We start from the raw sequence: 18,421 nt of genomic DNA, 5'->3' as shown, positions 1-18,421 counted from the left end.
TCCTGTAAACACGGGCACCTTAACATTAAAGTTTTCCCAGTCCTAATTGAAGACACAATGATTGGAACCTGAAACCTTTTGCATCCAAAGCATTTGTTTCAACAATGAGGGGGGGGGGGACCCAAAACAAATTCTGATGTCTAGTTTTAATAAAACAGAAACTTGTCTCAGATTTAGCCAACAGTGAACTGTGTTAGAACAATTTTGTGCAAGACATATTGATTAAATGTGAGAAAATCAGATCAGGAAACTGACATTGAGAATACCAAAATGAACTTCAGGGCCTGTGATTGCCATCCTTCAAAAGGTAAATGCAACCTCTGTGAATATTTTAAATGGCAGTTACATGTACATAGGTTTGCTTTAGGATCAGTTTTAGGGCAAAACTAGATGTGATGCTTAACTTGCCTTTAGCAATCAGATTTTATAGATTTTTAAAAACATAAAACTAAAAAATTAAGAACAAGCAAGGGATGAAATTTTAATCCACCCCTCACCTGCCTCAGTCCTGATGAAAATCCTTCACTCTGTAGCTGCTCATAGCCCCAGAAGGAAAACACCCATTGTCACCAATGGGAATGTTCCACCTGGAGCTATTGGAAGCTGTGAGTAGGTGGGCGCCATTTTTTTCCAGGCCCATGAGGAGCAAGGAAAATATTCAATTCCCTTCTATTAATTTAACCCCCAACACCCCCCAAAAAACATTGTATGATTGTAAAGACAATTAATATCCCATCTGGTATAGCTCTTAGAGTCTTATTGGGTGACTGGGTGGCATGCAATTGGGCAATTAACTTCTGCTGGATGACTCTCTGGCAGAATGGGGGCAGGTGGGGTCTTCGGGAATGAAGAATTCTGATGTCATGACAGCGGGTTTTGCTCAGTGTTCTAGGAGTCCTGTCACAAGGGCTCACTTGCTTCCTCTCATTCAAGGTAGAACATGCTGATAGGCATTTGTTTACCTCTTTAGTAGTCAACAATTGTCACCACATTAATTATTTTTAAAATCTGGAGATGTGGAGTCCAGATCTTGGAGCAGTGGGTATCAGACCTTCCAGCATCCACTAAGTGAGCAGGCAGCTTGAGGCTTGTGCGGAAAGTCCAGTTGCAACTATAGTTAACGATCAACAACAGGCTTCTACATCAAGTTACAGAAGCAGAATGAATCAGAAACTGCATTAAAAATAAAGCAAGCAATAAAGTCTAACAAATCTTACAAGGTAGAAGGCTTACATGAATGTAATTTCTGATTTAAGTCTAGCGCTTATGCAAAGAGCGGCATCTGTGTATGTAGTTCAGCAGAACTCCCCAAAAGCTTGAAAAAACCAAGGCATGATGGGGATTATGCTTTTATGTTGTGTGTCAGGAAGATGTTGAAAGATGGTTGTGTGGCAACAATCCAGTCAAAAGAGACACTGGAGGTGTGTGATGTCAGCACACAGGCTGAATCCCAAGGAGATGGGGGATTAGCACTTGATATTTATAGGAACTGGGGCAAGAGAGGTGTACATAGTGGGACTCCTTTTGGATTCCTGTGAAATGGGTTTATCAAAAAGGGGGAAACAATATTGTGTGTAGTCAAGCAATCGCAGAAAATATGGGCATTCTTCAGCTTGCCCTCATGCAAAGAAAGCTTTTAGCAGACCTAAAAGAGAGGGCTGGAACTGCTTTTTTTTTTTAACAAGTCTTTTTACTGCCCTGAGAGAAAACAGAACATGAAGCCTATGCTAGGCTATTGTTGAAATACTGGTATTTGAAATGACCGTAAACTTATTTGCAATTAGCTGAGCAAATTGATGTCTGATTGGCTACGTGGCGTGTTTATTCTGAAAATAAATATTGCAATGTGAATATTGCAATATGAATACTGGAAAATTAACAACAGCTTCGCACTCATTGTGCTGCCCTTTTGTGTGCTTATGAGCTCCTTCGCCCCAAACATACCCTTACTCCCTTTTCTGCATTATGCCTAGCCACTTGTGTGTGGTTATTCTAGAACCAGCTTAGAGAAAAGGTGTAATTTGAGACATTTCAGAAGATTGTTAATTCATGCTATCACTGAAACACTCACGTTGCAGCCTGATTGTCTGAAGCTTTCATAACGGTTATTCATCGCTTTTAATTTTCTAGTATCTGTTGCGTTCAAGGGCAATAATGCTTCCATATGATAAACCTATCCCCAGTTGAATGAGTTTTAATTAACAGGTCATTGGAAGCCACTGTTGTCCCTGGCAGCAGAAGGAACTAAGAATTGTTTGTTGGGTGCGGCCAGAAAATAAAATGTTTTTCATAGTGCTACTTAAATGCTTGCAACAAATAGCAATAATGGTTCCAATAATTATTGAATGAACTTGGCTTTTTAGATGCTAATAGCCAAAAATTGTTGACTGTATAGACTTTGTCTGTCATCTTATTGCAATATCCCCATTGTTCATAGATCCCTTCGAGCAGCAGGTAGCAAAAAAACCCCACAGTTACATCTGAAAAGAAATAGGTATTATTAAAATCAGAGCTGGGGAAGGCGTAGAGATATTTTGTGTCATATTCACCATTTAATTTAGTCTTGACCAAATCAATATAATGTTTTCATAGGTGGGGAATGTCGTACAGTTTCACTGCAGAAAAGGCTACCTTATTCAAGGCTCTACAACACGCACCTGTCTTCCAGATCTTACCTGGAGTGGTATTCAGCCAGAATGCATACGTAAGTCCATAAGACATATCTTCTTGTGGCATTCAGTGTGTTTTAGTGGATTGTTTTAAGTTGTTATGTTGGATGCCATCCTGGTAATTTCTAGTTTAAATGTGGTATGAGGAATAAATGGATTGATTGATTTTATATATTGCCCTGCCTCCAAAAGAAGCCCGGGGTGGCAAAAAAACAAGTAAGAAACATATTTAAAAAGAATACAAGGGCAGACTTCTGGTCCTTGATCTCAGTGGGTGTTTTGCTAGTGACTTTTGCTGGGTCATTATCTGCATCAAGGTTTGTTTTCCACAATATCCTAATGATATAACACTGATGTAAACAATTTAAATATCATGAATCAGGCTATTTCAAAATAAGGTGAAGCACATCCAGACCTGTGTGCCTTTGCTAATTATATGGGGGCATGAGGCAGGACGGTTCAAGCCCCCTTTTCCTTTTGTGTCAGCAACCTTCGCTTCTGTTTTTAGAAAGCTACAGGAGTGGGCACGATTTGGTTTACATTAGAGGGTCTTAGGATGGAGTTTGTGGCTTTTGTTAAGGGTCCTCTTGCCTCTTCATGTATAATTCAAGCACTGATCATATCTGCCTTTCAATGCCATGGTTTATTTCTGTTAGTTTATATTATCATATTTATTCTTTTACCTTCCTCTCCAAAAGGAGCCCAGGGCAGCTTAAAACATTAAAAAAAACAAAACCCTGCAGAAAATATATATCTTAATACTTAGAAAATCCAGTCTTTATTTTATTTTTTAAAGCATCAGTTAATATCCACAGTGTAAACAGCTTAGCATGGATCTTACCCCACCCCTGCCAAAGCCTTGAGGAATGAGTGTGTTTTGACATTTTGTCGAAAAATAGCTAGTGTGGGGGACATCTAATTTTGTCTGGGTAGGAGAGCCATACATGGGGAACTATGATTTTTATTTTGTCTTGTGTTTTGTCACATATGTGATGAGTTATGGCTTCCTTTTTAGCTCACAACTGCAAACAGCCAGAATCGCCAGCTCACACGAATGTTGCAGGGATGGATCTTCCTTCACTTGGTTATACCCTGATATACAACTGCCAACCAGGGTTCTTTCTCGCGGGAGGTTCGGAACACAGAGTCTGCAGATCTGATGGCACTTGGACAGGGAAAGTGCCTGTATGCGAAGGTAATTTCTTGCATCTCCTGTTTAGTTATTCAGGGCAGAACTGGATAGGATGGGAGACAGAAGACTGCCCTCACTCACTCTCTGTCTCTCTTTGTAGTCTCTCCCCCCCCCCCCTGTAATTTGATATTCCATGCCACATATCTTCTCATCCCAGCCAACCTGTGCTGTGAGAAAGGGGTCAGAGGATGCACACAGTGATTATGTCACATTACACATGGACCCAGTTTAGATAATCATTTTAACTGGAGTAGCCAGTTTGATGATCTCCATGTGTTATTTGACTACAGCTCTCATCAGCCAGCTATCGTAGTTCAGCAACATCTGGAAGATACCACACTGGCTACCTCTGGTCAGTGGCAGCAGGGCGGGGCAAGAGCGGGGCCTCCAGAGTCTCTCTGCCTCCTCCCACTCAGCCACCCTACAGCTGGCGGGGGGAGGCAGCGGGTGGACCGTTTGGGCAGCATGGAGCCTGCGTGCACCCACGACACTGTGTCTCTTCCAGGAGAGATGCGTAGCTCGGGTGCACTGCAGGCCCCGTGGTGAGTACCACCCGGCATTTTGTCACCCCCCTCAGTGGTGACAACTGGGGTGACCCGCACCCACCTTCCTCTGCCCTTGCCCCTGGTTACCTGGCTACCATGGTTTAGGTATATGTCTATGTGATTACATTTGTCTGTTAAGAGTTTATGATTGTATGGTGCAGTGTGTAATGTTAAGTTCGGAAAAAGCAATTGACCCTAGTGATAATTGTGGATGAGATGAGGTTTAAACCTTCGGTTCCAGGTTTAGCATTCTATATACAACACCGGCTCATTGTAAATTCTCTCCCAAGAAACCCCACACACAGAGGGTTCAAGATTTTGTCCAGCATTATTTTCTAGGTGTACAGAAGTTCATCTAAAAGTGTGGCATCCTTTAAGAATGGAGAGATGAAGAATAGGTAGATAAGCTGTTGGCATGTTTCTTTAAATACTCTTTTCCCTTTACACCTCTGCTGCTTCTCCACTCAGTTTCATTATTTTCGGGGGGGGGGGAGGATAAAGTTTCATGTTTGTAAAATAAGTTAACTGGAGTGCAAATAGTATGAAAGACCAGGCTGGTATCATTTCGTTCAGTAGTGCAAGTCATTCCACAGGACAGCCTGCTTCAAAAAGGGTGTTCTGGCACAAACTTGTGGAGCCTTTTTGATCTTATTGATACATGCAGAAAACCTGAAGGAGCCTGTTTCAAATGGGAAGGTCATTAGGAGAAAAGCAGGATGTTTCCTTGTCCTCTGTTGTTGCTGATGAAAATAGTCTTCACAAAAATGACTGCACTGGTAACTTTAAAGGACTAAAGAATTGTGTGGCTTTCATCTGTCTCGTAGCGATTCAAGTTACAGAAGACATCACAGTAATAAGGACACATGTGGCAGCTGCAAAGTTGGTCTGCCTTTATCACCCAAACTTCTCTTTCCTTTCATAGATCCTTTGTAATTTTTGCACAACCCTGACCTATAAGGAATGCATGACTTTGGTTTGAGAAGATAAAACTGGTGTCATTTTCCAAACCCTTTTAAGAATATAGATTAGTGCTTAGGACCATAAAATGCTTGGCAGCCCCACAAGATTTCTTGCAAGGTGCATGGGGATGACAATGGGTTTGTGACAAGGTTCCATTGACTTAAGCAACCCCCCCCCCCCGACAGACAGACAGGCAGAATATTCTTTGATTTTCATTTGTTGGCTTATCTGATTCTTATTTAGGTAAGTAGCTGTGTTGGTCTGACGCAGTCGAAATATATATATATAAAAAAACATTGTCCAGCAGCACCTTGGAGACCAACTAAGTTTGTTCTTGGTATACGTTTTCGTGTGCATGTATCTGAAGAAGTGTGCATGCACACGAAAGCTTATACCAAGAACAAACTTAGTTGGTCTCTAAGGTGCTACTAGACAATTTTATATATATATATTGACTGATTCTTATTTGTTGGTTCTCTGATTCTTGAAATTTTACTTAATTTTGATCTGTTCACTGAACTTGTCTTAGAATGCATGAGGCGGTTATCAGTTATGTACATGGAGGCCCTACACACTGGCCCAACAAGTGGATCATGTGGTGTCCAGAGCAGCCCTCCATATTCTTTCAACACACACACACACACACACACACACACACACAGAGAGAGAGAGAACTTTCAAATAAATTAGTGTTGAAAGTATTTCCTTTTGAAAAAAACAATATCCACAAGTGCACCAATCTCAAGTGCCTGGTAGCTAGACTTTACAGCTTCTTACACATCAATTAAGGTTCAGAGGAGGAAAATTTCCCCCTGTTGGGTTCTTCATATCAGGAAGCGTGAAGAACTAGGAGGCTGCAGGGAGCTGGAGAAATGATTAATGGAAAGGGAAGCACACTCACTGCCCATAAGCAGCACACTATGATAAGGTCAGCTGAACTCCACACCATCCAAAATCTTGAAGTAATTCTAAAGTACCTCGCAAATGAAGCAGAAGAGCAAATGCCTCTTCCACAGGGGGGGGGGAACCTTTGAGAAATCTGGGGCATTGGCTTCAGCAGATCACTAACTAAAATAGGGGTTCTTTTGTGGGGGACTATATATATGGATGCATTGTAGGAATTGGCGCCTCTGAGTGCATACATGCAGCTGCTGCAATTTAAGTAAGTGCATCTACCCTTATTTTAAAGTCATGTGAATCACAGAAACAGCCCCCCCCCATTTCATCGTGCAATTGATTCTTCCACAAATCCCCAATGGCAGCCCCATGAATTTCTGCAGGCGAATGTGTAGGTACTGCCAGACAATGTTCATCAAGCTGTAACATCCAGTAACTTACTGGGATTTGATCCCACACAAGGCCAGAGCTGCAGCCAAAGCTTCAACCAGCTGTAAAGCACTATCAGTGCACGGCACTCCTGCAAAAGGAGCTGTGTAAAACGCAATGCTGAGACAAGGTAGGAGGCCTCCAAAAGAGTTTTCAGCAACTTCATAACAATGCAATTCATATTTAGGGAAAGACATGATGATCAGTTAAAATACTGTGTTGCTTTTGTAAAGCACATACAGCCTACACTATATTTGGACTGAAATCTATGGAAGTAATCTTGATTCATAGAACCCCTGGGAATTGTGATAGAACTATGAGTGTACTAAAACAAGGCAGTCTGCATCCGTGTTGCAAGATGATGTCAGTTGAACTGAGCTCCCACCAGATTTGTCTTTCGGATTTATGTTGGTTTCCAATATAGATACGTGAGAAATGTCTCGCCTCTTTGCTTATTTGCAATTTAATGACATTGGTATTTCGTCTTTGATCTATTTGTGTCTATTTCTACATTTAATGTATCACAACCAGCATAGATGTAATAATAACTTATTTTGTATTACTTATATCAACAGCTGGTTCAAAAATATTGGTGAAAGACCCTAGGCCAGCTTTGGGGACACCAAGTCCTAAATTAAATGGTGAGTAACTTACTTTATTTATTCATTTATTTATTTATAAAAATCCTTACTGACTAGGCAGTTCAGAAACAGAACAGAAAAGATTTGCACAACATATTAGCATTGCAGCCTATGAGGATGTTAGCTTGCTGTTGATATTTCATTGCCGAATAAGCACGAGACAAAAACATGAGATATTTTGTCAAAAAGGAATGATGCAGTGTCGGAATAATTCTGTTTTTGCTCTTCACATAAATGGCAGCCTCCCAGTTTAATAGGATGTGTTCAGCTACCATTCATCTATCTTTTCCAAGATGTGGTGCTGCCTGGGTTGCAAAGTCATTTCTCAGCTGCCTCAAAACAACAGTGCTCTTCAGAACTGATATACATAAGTTCTGTTGATAGCACAACTCGTACTACTTTCAAACTATTCCATTGATAAATCAACAGCTGAATTTGTCCACAGTATGTATCAATATTGCACTGCCGCAGTCTGTATATTAAGGAGAGGGGAGACAGTGTTTTGGAAGAATCAGGCTTACTGTCTCCTCCCACCCCCCTCCCCCGCTTCAATCCATTCAAATGTTACTGCATTAAACCTAAATTCAGATAAAAAGTCTCCTTGTTTCTTCCTTTTGGGAAAACAGCCTCATTATCCACTGTTGTCAAATGTGATCCTGCAATACATGTTTGCAAACTTTAGTAGTGTTGAAGGCAATTAAGTTAAGGAATAAAATCCACTCCTCTATTCCAGGGTTTTTCCATATGTGCATTTTTGCAAATTTCTAGGACATGATGTATGCTTTCTTGATATAGTAAAAAAAAAAACATAAGGAAAATGTATATAGCATATGGATTATAAAGACAATTTTTGAAGCTTTATTGAACTACTGCTACAAAGCTTTCAGTAAAAGGGAACATTAGAAGAAGAAATCAGTGCATGACAGTTTCTGCAACCCTCTTTCCAGCCCAGCTGTGTCCTTACCTGCCCAACACCTGATGTCATGTATGATGCCAGATGAAGAGCAGGTCGCCATGGGTTTGACCAAAATGGTATTGCAGGCCAAATGTGAAGGTGCAACAGGCCTAATTAGGCCCATGTGCCAGAAGGGCCAAGGAGCCATGGGCCCAGGAGCAGTGAGTCCACCGGTGGCAGGGGCCTAGATATGAGAGAGGCAGTAAAACACAGGACAAACATACTGACTTTTGATTAGAGGCCTCCTGAGAACTGGGTTTACTTGAAAGGAGAATCCTGAATCCAACGGCAAAACCTACCCAGAGATAGTGGGAGGCTAATTGGCTTGAGTATAGTTGGTGGAGACATTATAGGGCCCCTAACCTATAGGGGTTGAGGAACACAATGAGTTATTTGTAGGGATGGAGGTATTGGCATCCTTACATGGGGAGCTCTGGGAGCCTTGAATGTCTTGTTGCATGAGGTGCGAGGATGAGTCCCGAGGCAGTGCTCACACTTGTGTGTCTCTGCACTGTCCTCTGGCATGATCCCTGTTTGCATTTCCAGCACACCCTATGACAAGGATTGCATTTGGGTGACTGAGCATTTAGGAGTGGTATATTACAGGGCTATAAGTAGCCTAGCAGTGGGCTGAGCCAAGCCACAAGGAAAGTTGAGCTGGCTTTCCCCACTGCTGTTACAGAGATCAAAGTCTGAGGGTTGCTTCTCACATTTCCTGATCCAGAAAGGTGAATCCATGTAATATATGCCTTTTATGCAAATCACATAATGAAGGACAAAGAAGCCTTAACAAGGGGAAATTGGTGCCCAAAGAGCAGCAGATCAGGGCAGGGGACAGTGCCTGCAACACGCCCCCAGGTACTATCAGAGGTAGTAAGGTTGGACCATCAATTTTACATCAAAATATGTAACCATTCATTGTTACCCTAGCCTCAATTACATTATAAGATGTGTCTACACAATGAATAGTGCATCTGTATCTCATTCTCTCTCACAATGCATGCACAAAAAATCTTCATTTGTGTATATGACCTAGCCAACAGCAAGCATCTTTAAATCCCATGTAAGCATGAACTCGAGTCATGCTACGGAAATCAGAGGAAACTAAAAGTAGTTAACATTGTCTTTACAAAATTGAGAAGGGTTAATTATACATTTTGAGTGTGCAGTTGGCAGGGTCACTACTGCTCAGCTTGATGAATTATGTACATATAACATATAATGCAATAACCTGTCATTTAGCTAGCATTTTTGGTCCAAGTATTGACAACCAGAAGCATTAGGCAGCAACTGAAGAAATCAAGGAAGACAGAAGCTCAAAACAGTGATGGGACAGGAGGGCGCTAGACATTGCTAACAGTTGTATGGCTTCACACACAAACCTACGCATTTACTTATCTTGTCTGCGTATATGGAGTGCAATGCTTATTGCCACCAGTTGTGATACAGTGTTCTTTCATCAGTGTTGCTACCATAAATTAATCAAAAGTGTGAGGATGGCAAATAGAGTAAATGGGATGGGATGGTGTAGGGAGGACAAAATGTGCTGTTGACCTGTAACTCCTCCTGGATATATCTTAGAAAGATGAATCGCTGAGAATGATCATCTGCTGAAAAACTGATGGATAGAAATTGATTCACAGAATAATAGGATTGTAGTGTTGGAAGGGACCCTCAAGGGTTATCTAGTCTGCGATGGCTCCTCCCCCTTTGTGGAATGCTCTCCCCAGAGAAGCTTGCCTGGTGCTTTCATTATGTGTCTTTAGGCACCAGGTGAAAATACAGTCGTACCTTTGTTTTTGAACATCTTAGTTCTCAAACGTTTTGGCTCTTGAATGCCGCAAACCCGGAAGTGAGTGTTCTGGTTTGCGAACTATTTTTGGAAGCCGAACGTCTGGCGGAGTTTCCTGCAGCCAATCAGAAGCCGCACTTTAGTTTCCGAACGTTTTGGAAGTTGAACGGACTTCCGGAACGGATTCCGTTCGACTTCCGAGGTAAAACTGCACTCCTCTTTTGGGACTACCCCCCCCATGATAGTTTATTATTGTTGTTGTTGTTGTTATGCTATGTAAATTATGTTTCTAATTTTGTACACTGCCCTGAGATCTTTGGATAAAGGGTGGTATGTAAACTGAAATCATCATCATTACCATCATCCAGCCTGCTGCAACACAGGAATTCAGGATTCCTGATAGCTTTTAAGAGCCACCAGATGTTGAAGAAAGCGACAATTTTCCAGCTGAGGGGGCATTCGTGTGTGTATGTGTATGGGCTTGTGAAAATGACTGTACTTGAGTGAGCTGGAGGGAAAGCTCAGAGTTCGCTGAAGATGAGGCAGCTAAATTTGCAGGGCCATTTTCTGGTAACATCTGGTGTACTATGGTGGTTTGGTTGTGTTGTACAAATGCCTCTTTATTTCCACTTATAATTTACTTAGGCATATATATTTTTAATCTACCTTTCTGCCATTCCAAAGAGCCCTGGTCCCTTCCCACAGAATGCCTTTTCCTCAGAGGGAGACATTCTGGATTTCATTACAGATTTTTAAAGCCCAAATCAACTAAATTTGAACATACATACTTAAAAATGAAGTGAAGTACCCTCATTGCAGTCAAACATAAAATATGTAACATTGTTTTACTGGATCTCTTTAGATTTTTATTTTTCTTATTCTGCATAGTTATTGGTGTGACCCCAATGATTTTTTAATGCTTCACAGTCCTGAGATTCTCCATCTTCAAATCCAAGTGTGAGATTATATTCTCCTGTTGAAATTTAAAATCCTACCTTAGTGAAATGAGTGAATCATAGAATCATAGAGTTGGAATAGACCACAAGGGCCATCGAGTCCAACCCCCTGCCAAGCAGGAGTGAATCCATTTATTCTGCTTTGCATTAGAGCTTAGCTCAACATTCTGCACCTCCATCTATAATAATCAACATTCATTTATTCCAAAAGGATGCCTTGGTAAGCTTTAAGAAATGGCTATAATGCACTTTAAAAAGCCTTACTTAAGGAACATTTGTGTGTTGTATACCCCAAAGAGTAAGTTAAAAACCATTATGAAGTTTTAACTCTGTTCTAAGTGGCCCTAAATAATTCACATACTTTAAATACAGCAAAGTTGCAAACCTATGGACACCTAGAATGCTTGGAATAAGTTGCATTGAAGGGATCCTTGGCCAGAAAGCATACATATTGTTATGAGATGGGGTGGTGGTGGTGCTAGGCTGTATGCGTGCTTGAGCCCCTTCTAAGTCCTGGATGCAGCACAGATTCAATTCCTGGAATGGCCAGGCTAGCTTCCTGGTGAGATAATGGTCCTCTAAGTATGGGCCATTAAAGTAACAAAGGAAGTGGCTCTGTGCCAGACAGAAAATGGATAAATGGATAATGCTGCCCCCCTCCTTGAACTCGCTGGTAGTTAGAAAGACAAAGGCAGAGTTGGGAGCTCAGTGATGTGAAGCTGGCAGGCTGAAGGCTAGGGAGCTGGGAGACAGAGCTATGCCTGATTTCTATTCAAGCAGCCTTGGGGGCTGCTGAAACCCTGTATGTCCTGCGCTCATGCCAGGTAGCACATATACCATCAGCTCCCAGTTGGCATGAGAAGACTCTGTCTGTTTTTGTTTTGTATAATGTATTTGTCGTAGTGTTTAAAATGTAAACCACATTGTATGCCTTGGCAGGAAGGTGAAGTATAAATCCCATGAATAAGTGAGTAAGTATAGGATCTCAACATAACTTGTGTAAAAGCTGAATTCAGCAAGACCTGCTTCAAGGAAAGCAGGAACAGGTTGGGCTGCACCTGATTTTAAAAAACTAGCTTTTCAGTTTTGAAATACAGGATCATAAGCTCAGTTGGTTAGAGCATGTTGCTGTTAAGACAAAGGTTGCAGGTTCGATCTCCATATGGGACACCTGCATATTTCTGCATTGTAGGGAGTTGGACTACATCATGGGTAGGCAAACTAAGGCCCAAGGGCCGGATCCGGCCCAATCATCTTCTAAATCCGGCCCGTGGATGGTCTGGGAATCAGTGTGTTTTTACGTGAGTAGAATGTGTCCTTTTATTTAAAATGCATCTCTGGGTTATTTGTGGGGCATAGGAATTCGTTCATTTCCCCCCCTCCAAAATATAGTCCGGCCCCCCACAAGGTCTGAGGGACAGTGGACCGGCCCCCTGCTGAAAAATTTTGCTGACCCCTGGACTACATGATCCTCAGCGCCCCTTCCAATTCTATGATTCTAAGTAATGAGTTAGCACTGAGATCTGAATGCTATTTGAGATTATGAAATAAACTCCATGAACTAGGGATTGCTTCAGTCCACATTTTAATGCAGACCTACCTTATTCAGACTTCCTAAGCTATGCATGAACTGAAACACAGCTAACCCTTCAAAACTGGCCCTTCCTTCTCCAGATTTTGCAATGCTGTTCTCCAACCCACAAAAGGGTGCACCAAAAATGTGTATATTACAGGAAAATATGTGTAACAATGCATATATTAGTGAAAATAACATCGTATACGGGGAAATTGCTTGTAAAACTTAGGAGAAATTTGTGGGACAAACCTGAGATGGAGGAAGGGGTCAGTTTTCTTCATTTGCACAAATAACCCCATGGTCTTGGGATAAGCCAACAGGTGCAAAGTCAGCCAAGACCGTTGCTATGGCAACATCCCAGTGCCATTTATATAAGTGATTAAGGCATGTCAGCTCATTAGTCTTGAGTCTTGAGAAGTGAGTCGGAGTCTGTGTTACATCTTCAATTGCTGGGGCAACAGAAATACTTCGTACTTTGCGTATCTGTATGTGCATAGCTTACAGCTTTAATTATATATCAACATCCAAAACTGTATTACTGAAGCCTTCATCTTCTGCAACAGTAAACTATTTGGACCTTAAGCTGCCTCTGTGTGGAACTGGAGGCAACTTCCCCTGCATGGGTTTCTTACCACAGATTCCCAACAAAATCTGCACTGAAATCATGACAAGTTTTTCATGAGGACTTTAAAAAATGAATCACTGATTAAACTGGAAAAATGAGAAACTGAAATTGACATGTTTAGCAACCCTACCACGAGTTTAATACTCACTCAATCTTCCAAAAACATATATGTTATTTAAAGGTATAGCATCACACGTATACTTATTCTTGTTGTTTTTTGTAATAAGGAAATCAGTTAAGCAGTCAATGTGGCTACTGATCAATGTGGTATTTAGTATGTGCTTTCAGGTGAGACATAAATGCTCAGAATATCTCTCTGCGGATGTTGGACATATGGAATCCCATAGAATCGTATTTTGGCTTCTAAAAGTTCTCCTTTAATTTCTTCCCACATGTTAATAATTCTTTTATTTGTGAATAATTAATTGAGAAACAATGCTCTTTTCTTCTTTATGGTTTCTGTGAAGTCCCATATATGACCTGAGCATGCACATGTCACAACTTTTGCGCCCTACAAGGACAGGGGTGTCTCTGCAGCTCCATCTGGTAATGGGATTTCACACTGTTTAAGAAATGGAATATGTCTGGGAACTACCTAGAGCAAATTTTGGGTGGGGGCACTGCTGGGGGAGAGGAACAATTTCTGATGAATAGACTCTGTTAGTAGAATGACACCCACTGGATTTCATCCTCTCTATATAATCCGTCTACATGCAGGCATAAAAAGTTGGTTAAAATCTTGTCTTTTGACTGCATCATTTCAATATGCATGTAACATTTATTATTAGTTTTCCATTAGGACAGGTGCAGCTCACAGATGCTTTCTCAAGCACCATTGCTGTGCATTATGTATATATGGGCTAGGTTCCATGACGATCATAAATATAATTTCCAATATCAAAAAATAATTGAAGAGGAAAGAATGAGCATCTATTCTCATTTTAACCTGAGCTATTGCAATCCAAATATGGCTATGTTCATTAACATTTTGGATGTTTTGCCCGCTACAGTTCCTGACGATGTGTTTGCCCAGAATTATATATGGAAAGGCTCCTACAATTACAAAGGCAAAAAGCAACCCATGACCTTGACAGTTACAAATTTCAATGCAACGTCCGGAAGAGTGAACGCCACACTCACCAACAGCAACATGGAGCTGCTACTTTCAGGTAAGGTCATGGAAGTAAGCAATGACCTCATATTTCTCATTCCAGTCCCCCCTTGCGAATTTAGTGAAGCTTGCTTCTGAGTAGGCGCATATAGGAGTGTGCTATCGAGTATGGCTGAACCATACCAAGTATTTTTCAAAACAAAATAACAATAAATAAAAAATATGTCCTTTATGGAGTGATATAGAGGAAGAGAGAGAATTATATTAGTCTATGAGCTGCTTCAGATTATATTTTGTTTTTTTGCAAAGATAATAGAACACACAGCGGTTCCAGTCACATGGAAGTTAGAATGACCTGATTTGGCTCTACCTTGATCATGGAGATCCTCTTGTGGGGCACATCCCTGTCCGTTTGATGTTAGTAGGGACTGAGCCATTATTGGGGCAAACTCTGCCCTGTGGAACTCCATGCCAGTAGCATTTTGGCAGGAACTGCCCAGCGTTCATTCAGATGTATTCTGAAAACTGCATTGTTTGCTTTTTTAAAAAACTAGCAAGTATTGACATTAATTATTTAAAGTATATTTTTATTGATGCTTTCTTAATTTTATTATGATTTCTGTATGTTGTATATACTTCATATACTTTTATGAAGCACAGTCTATAAACATTTCAGTCAATCAATAAATAAATATGTGTGGGTAGCTGCTCGCACATAGGTTTTTTTACTACGCAGACATCTCTGCCAATCCAGTGCTATGCAGGATGCAAGGTTTGTGCTAGTGGTGCTGTCCTCCTCCCCTGCTCTTATATGTGGAGAATGACAGAATAGGGCTGACATTAATGTAAATTTGCAGGGAGCAACAGTGGCTGGCTCCTTATAAGAGTCCATTTACTCCTAGCCATCCTTGCTAGAGTCTGCAGTAGCGCTCCATCATAATTTGCCAGGCAAAGTAATCCAAGGAATTTATCAGAGAAGATAATTCATTCATCATGCTAAAACCTGTCAGTTTAACTTCAGCTTTTAATATTTTCCTGAGCCCAGTAATTCTTTGGCAGCGAAAGGAGACATCTGGCAATAGCTGGGTGTGTGCTGCCTCTTGGCTGATCAGGCTTAGACACGGATAATAATTTAAACCATCGGAACACAATGTAGACTTAAGGCCTGACTAACTTTTCACATTGATTTCAGTGGGACATAAAATGTACCTTAACTTAATCTGGATCCAGCCCAGAGTGTATTCTCTGTCACTCATTGCCCAAACGTCTGCTAGCCTTTGGATACTAGAGCAGAGGGAAAGAGCAACGAGGGGAGGGGGAATCAGGGCAGGTTTGCCCTGGTTTCTGCCCAGACCACAATGATAGAGGTTATTTCTTGAGCTCTTTGCTGAGGCAGAGAACAGGTGGTGAGTGTACAAATGGTCATAGCATCGGGGAGAAGCTCTTTGCTCTCAGAGATGGGAGTGCTGCTGGTGACCAGGCTGTGCACGTCCCCCAGTACCAGCAATGACCTGGTACCCTCTCCAAATTCCATTGCTGTCTTGCATGCCATGGCACCTGAGCCACAAAGTTCCCAGGAGAACAATAAATCACACTGATAAAGAGTCTTTTGGTTTATTGGTTCAAATAGGCCACAACTTTATTGGTTACAAATGGGAGTGGTTTGGCTTAGGCATTGGGGTGAAGCCAGTCTTTACTCTTGCCTGCCTGCAGGGAGTCCATGGAAGGGTAAACTACAGATAGGGGGTACCCTATAACTTACATCAGATAGTGGCACCACCCCAATGGGCTGTGACATGGCCCTAGCCCATGCCCAGGATTCAGACAGTATTCACACCCCGGATCCCTTTAACAGGATACCCTTATTGAGGAGGGGCAGGCGAAGACAACAACCTCCCCTCCAACCAAATGAAGGCTTACCCAATGCATAATCTCACAAAAGTTATGATGATTGCTACTAGGTAGGCAAAAACCAAATGGCCGGTGCCAATTTGCGAAGGGGAAAAAAAAATCCTACCTGGTCCCAACAACATGGCGACCAACAACTGCCATAGCAAGGTTGTATCAGAGCAAAGCATGAGAAGAGGGTGGGTGGGTAGGGGTCTCCAACAAAGAGGCAAGGAAGAGGGAGCTGGCCGGCTACACTGAGATTAAATGGCCTGTGGCCACACCCACCCTGGCAGCAGATTGCCTGGGGCTGTCCCCAGCACAGATGATGCTGCTAGCCATGACGCCGGAAAACTGAGGTTTGGCTGACTGGTGAAGGGACTTCCTTTCCCTAGCAAGAAAAAGGGGAGACATCTCCTGAGTGGGGGAAGTGAACACCCACAGCCTCAGTTTCCTAATATCAGTCCCCTCCCCATCATCATCCTGTTCCTTGCTGTCATCTTCCTCCTTTGTCTGCATTTCGACCTGCTGCTCCTCTCCTGAGCCCAGCAATCCCTCATGACTCATGGCAGGGATGAATTGATAGATAGATAGCCAATATTCCACACTACTAATCTGAATGTGTAATTACTCTAACAGATATTTCTTTTAGTCCATTGTTAACTATCTGAGCAAAATGTAAATCGTTGACCTTCACACCTTGCCTGCATGATTGTAAGGACTTCCTGTGGGAAATTTGAAGGTATTTTTCTTAGCTCAAATTACTTACAAGTGGCACAGATCAACTACTTTTATATTTTACAGGGGTGTATAAAAGCCAAGAAGCCCGTTTAATGCTCCATATCTATCTCATTAAAGCACCATCCCATACTTCTGTGAACAAACTGAAGGAGGAAAAATGGGCTATGGATGGCTTTGTGAGTATAGTTCCAGCAAAATCCAATACTTTCTTAATAGGAAATGATGGCTTGTGCATGAGACCAGAAAAAAGACATTTTAGAAATGAAAGTTTAATTAGCAATGCTGAAAAATGGGATCATACAGACGGATGCTGACAGGGCAAGAACAAACGTTGGTGCTAGAATATAGTGGCATTCTGAAAGGTCTGGGGAAATGCCACTGACTGGTTTCAAAGGTAGAATTATTCTTAAATAGTACTTACAGTTTGAGCAGGCACTTGTTCGTTTCTTTGAAAAACAAGTCTGCATCAACACTTTATTGTAAGAGCATGAGATGCTTTCCTGTTCATTTGCTTTGCATTTTTACACTGAAAGTAAGCTGCTTTATCCATAGCAACCCGATGGAGTAAGTGGTTTGTAGGAATACAGACCGATCCTGTTGCCTGGAACTTAACTTCAGGAAGGGCATAAGGCACAACCCAGAATTAGGCATTGTGTTACATGGGAACCATGGGCCAGAATCAGCAATAGCATCACAGTCTGTGGTGGCAGAAGATGTTAGAAGTGTTGCATGGAGTGCAGTGATGCTTCATGGGACTCTTGAGGAAGCCGCCTTATATCAAGTCAGATAATTGGTCCATTTACTTCAGTATTGGCATCACTAACTGGCAGTGACATTCCAGCTGTCGGGAGCACAAATTGTTCCTTCTACAATGGGTGAAATACATTCTATCTATAAGGACAAAACCTAGATTTGTTACAATGGCAACACTCTGGTTCAGTATGGACAGCAAGCAAAAACCTGCATCTTCTAGTTTTTTCAACATGACGGCATTTCTAGGTATACATTAGCACAGGAAAATTCATAGGGTTTTTTTTAGCAGCAGTGTAGCTAAGCTAACCAAAGGTGTGATATCATGGTTTTCCTGCCCCTGTTCTAGTAGGGGTGAGGACCCAAAACAATGGATTTGTGTTACACAAAAAAAGGGAGATTCCGACTAAATGTTGGGAAGAACTTTCTGACTATAAAAGCTGTTCAACAGTGGAACAGACTCCCTCAGACTGGAACTTCTGACATCTTTTTATATTACAAAAGGGTAGGGGGGCAATTTGGACTACAGTAGTGGCACTGGGACAGAGAAGCTCTATACATTTGCACCTGCACTGATTCCCCAACTTTAATCTTTGGTAAATGGAACCAGTTCTTCCCTATCAATTATGGGGAACATGTGGCCCTCCAGATGTTGTTGGACTCCATCAGACACAGCCAGTATGGCCAATGGCCAA

At 41.7% G+C, this 18,421-nt stretch overlaps 1 protein-coding gene across 3 annotated transcripts in view; it reads left to right on the top strand.

The window, feature by feature from the left end:
* Positions 1–18,421, top strand: part of CSMD3 (CUB and Sushi multiple domains 3) — a 603,606-nt gene that overhangs the window by 575,553 nt on the left and 9,632 nt on the right. For all 3 annotated transcript variants that reach the window (XM_082235380.1, XM_082235382.1, XM_082235381.1), the window contains 5 exons: positions 2,593–2,704; positions 3,685–3,864; positions 7,268–7,333; positions 14,248–14,406; positions 17,040–17,152. In XM_082235380.1, the coding sequence (XP_082091506.1) occupies positions 2,593–2,704; positions 3,685–3,864; positions 7,268–7,333; positions 14,248–14,406; positions 17,040–17,152 (630 nt within the window). The remainder of the gene's footprint in view (positions 1–2,592; positions 2,705–3,684; positions 3,865–7,267; positions 7,334–14,247; positions 14,407–17,039; positions 17,153–18,421) is intronic.

The sequence above is a fragment of the Podarcis vaucheri genome, assembly GCF_965113315.1.
Source record: "Podarcis vaucheri genome assembly, chromosome: 8".
NCBI lineage: Eukaryota > Metazoa > Chordata > Lepidosauria > Squamata > Lacertidae > Podarcis > Podarcis vaucheri.
Note: the sequence above shows the minus strand (reverse complement) of the source record. Positions and strands in the feature narration are given on the sequence as shown.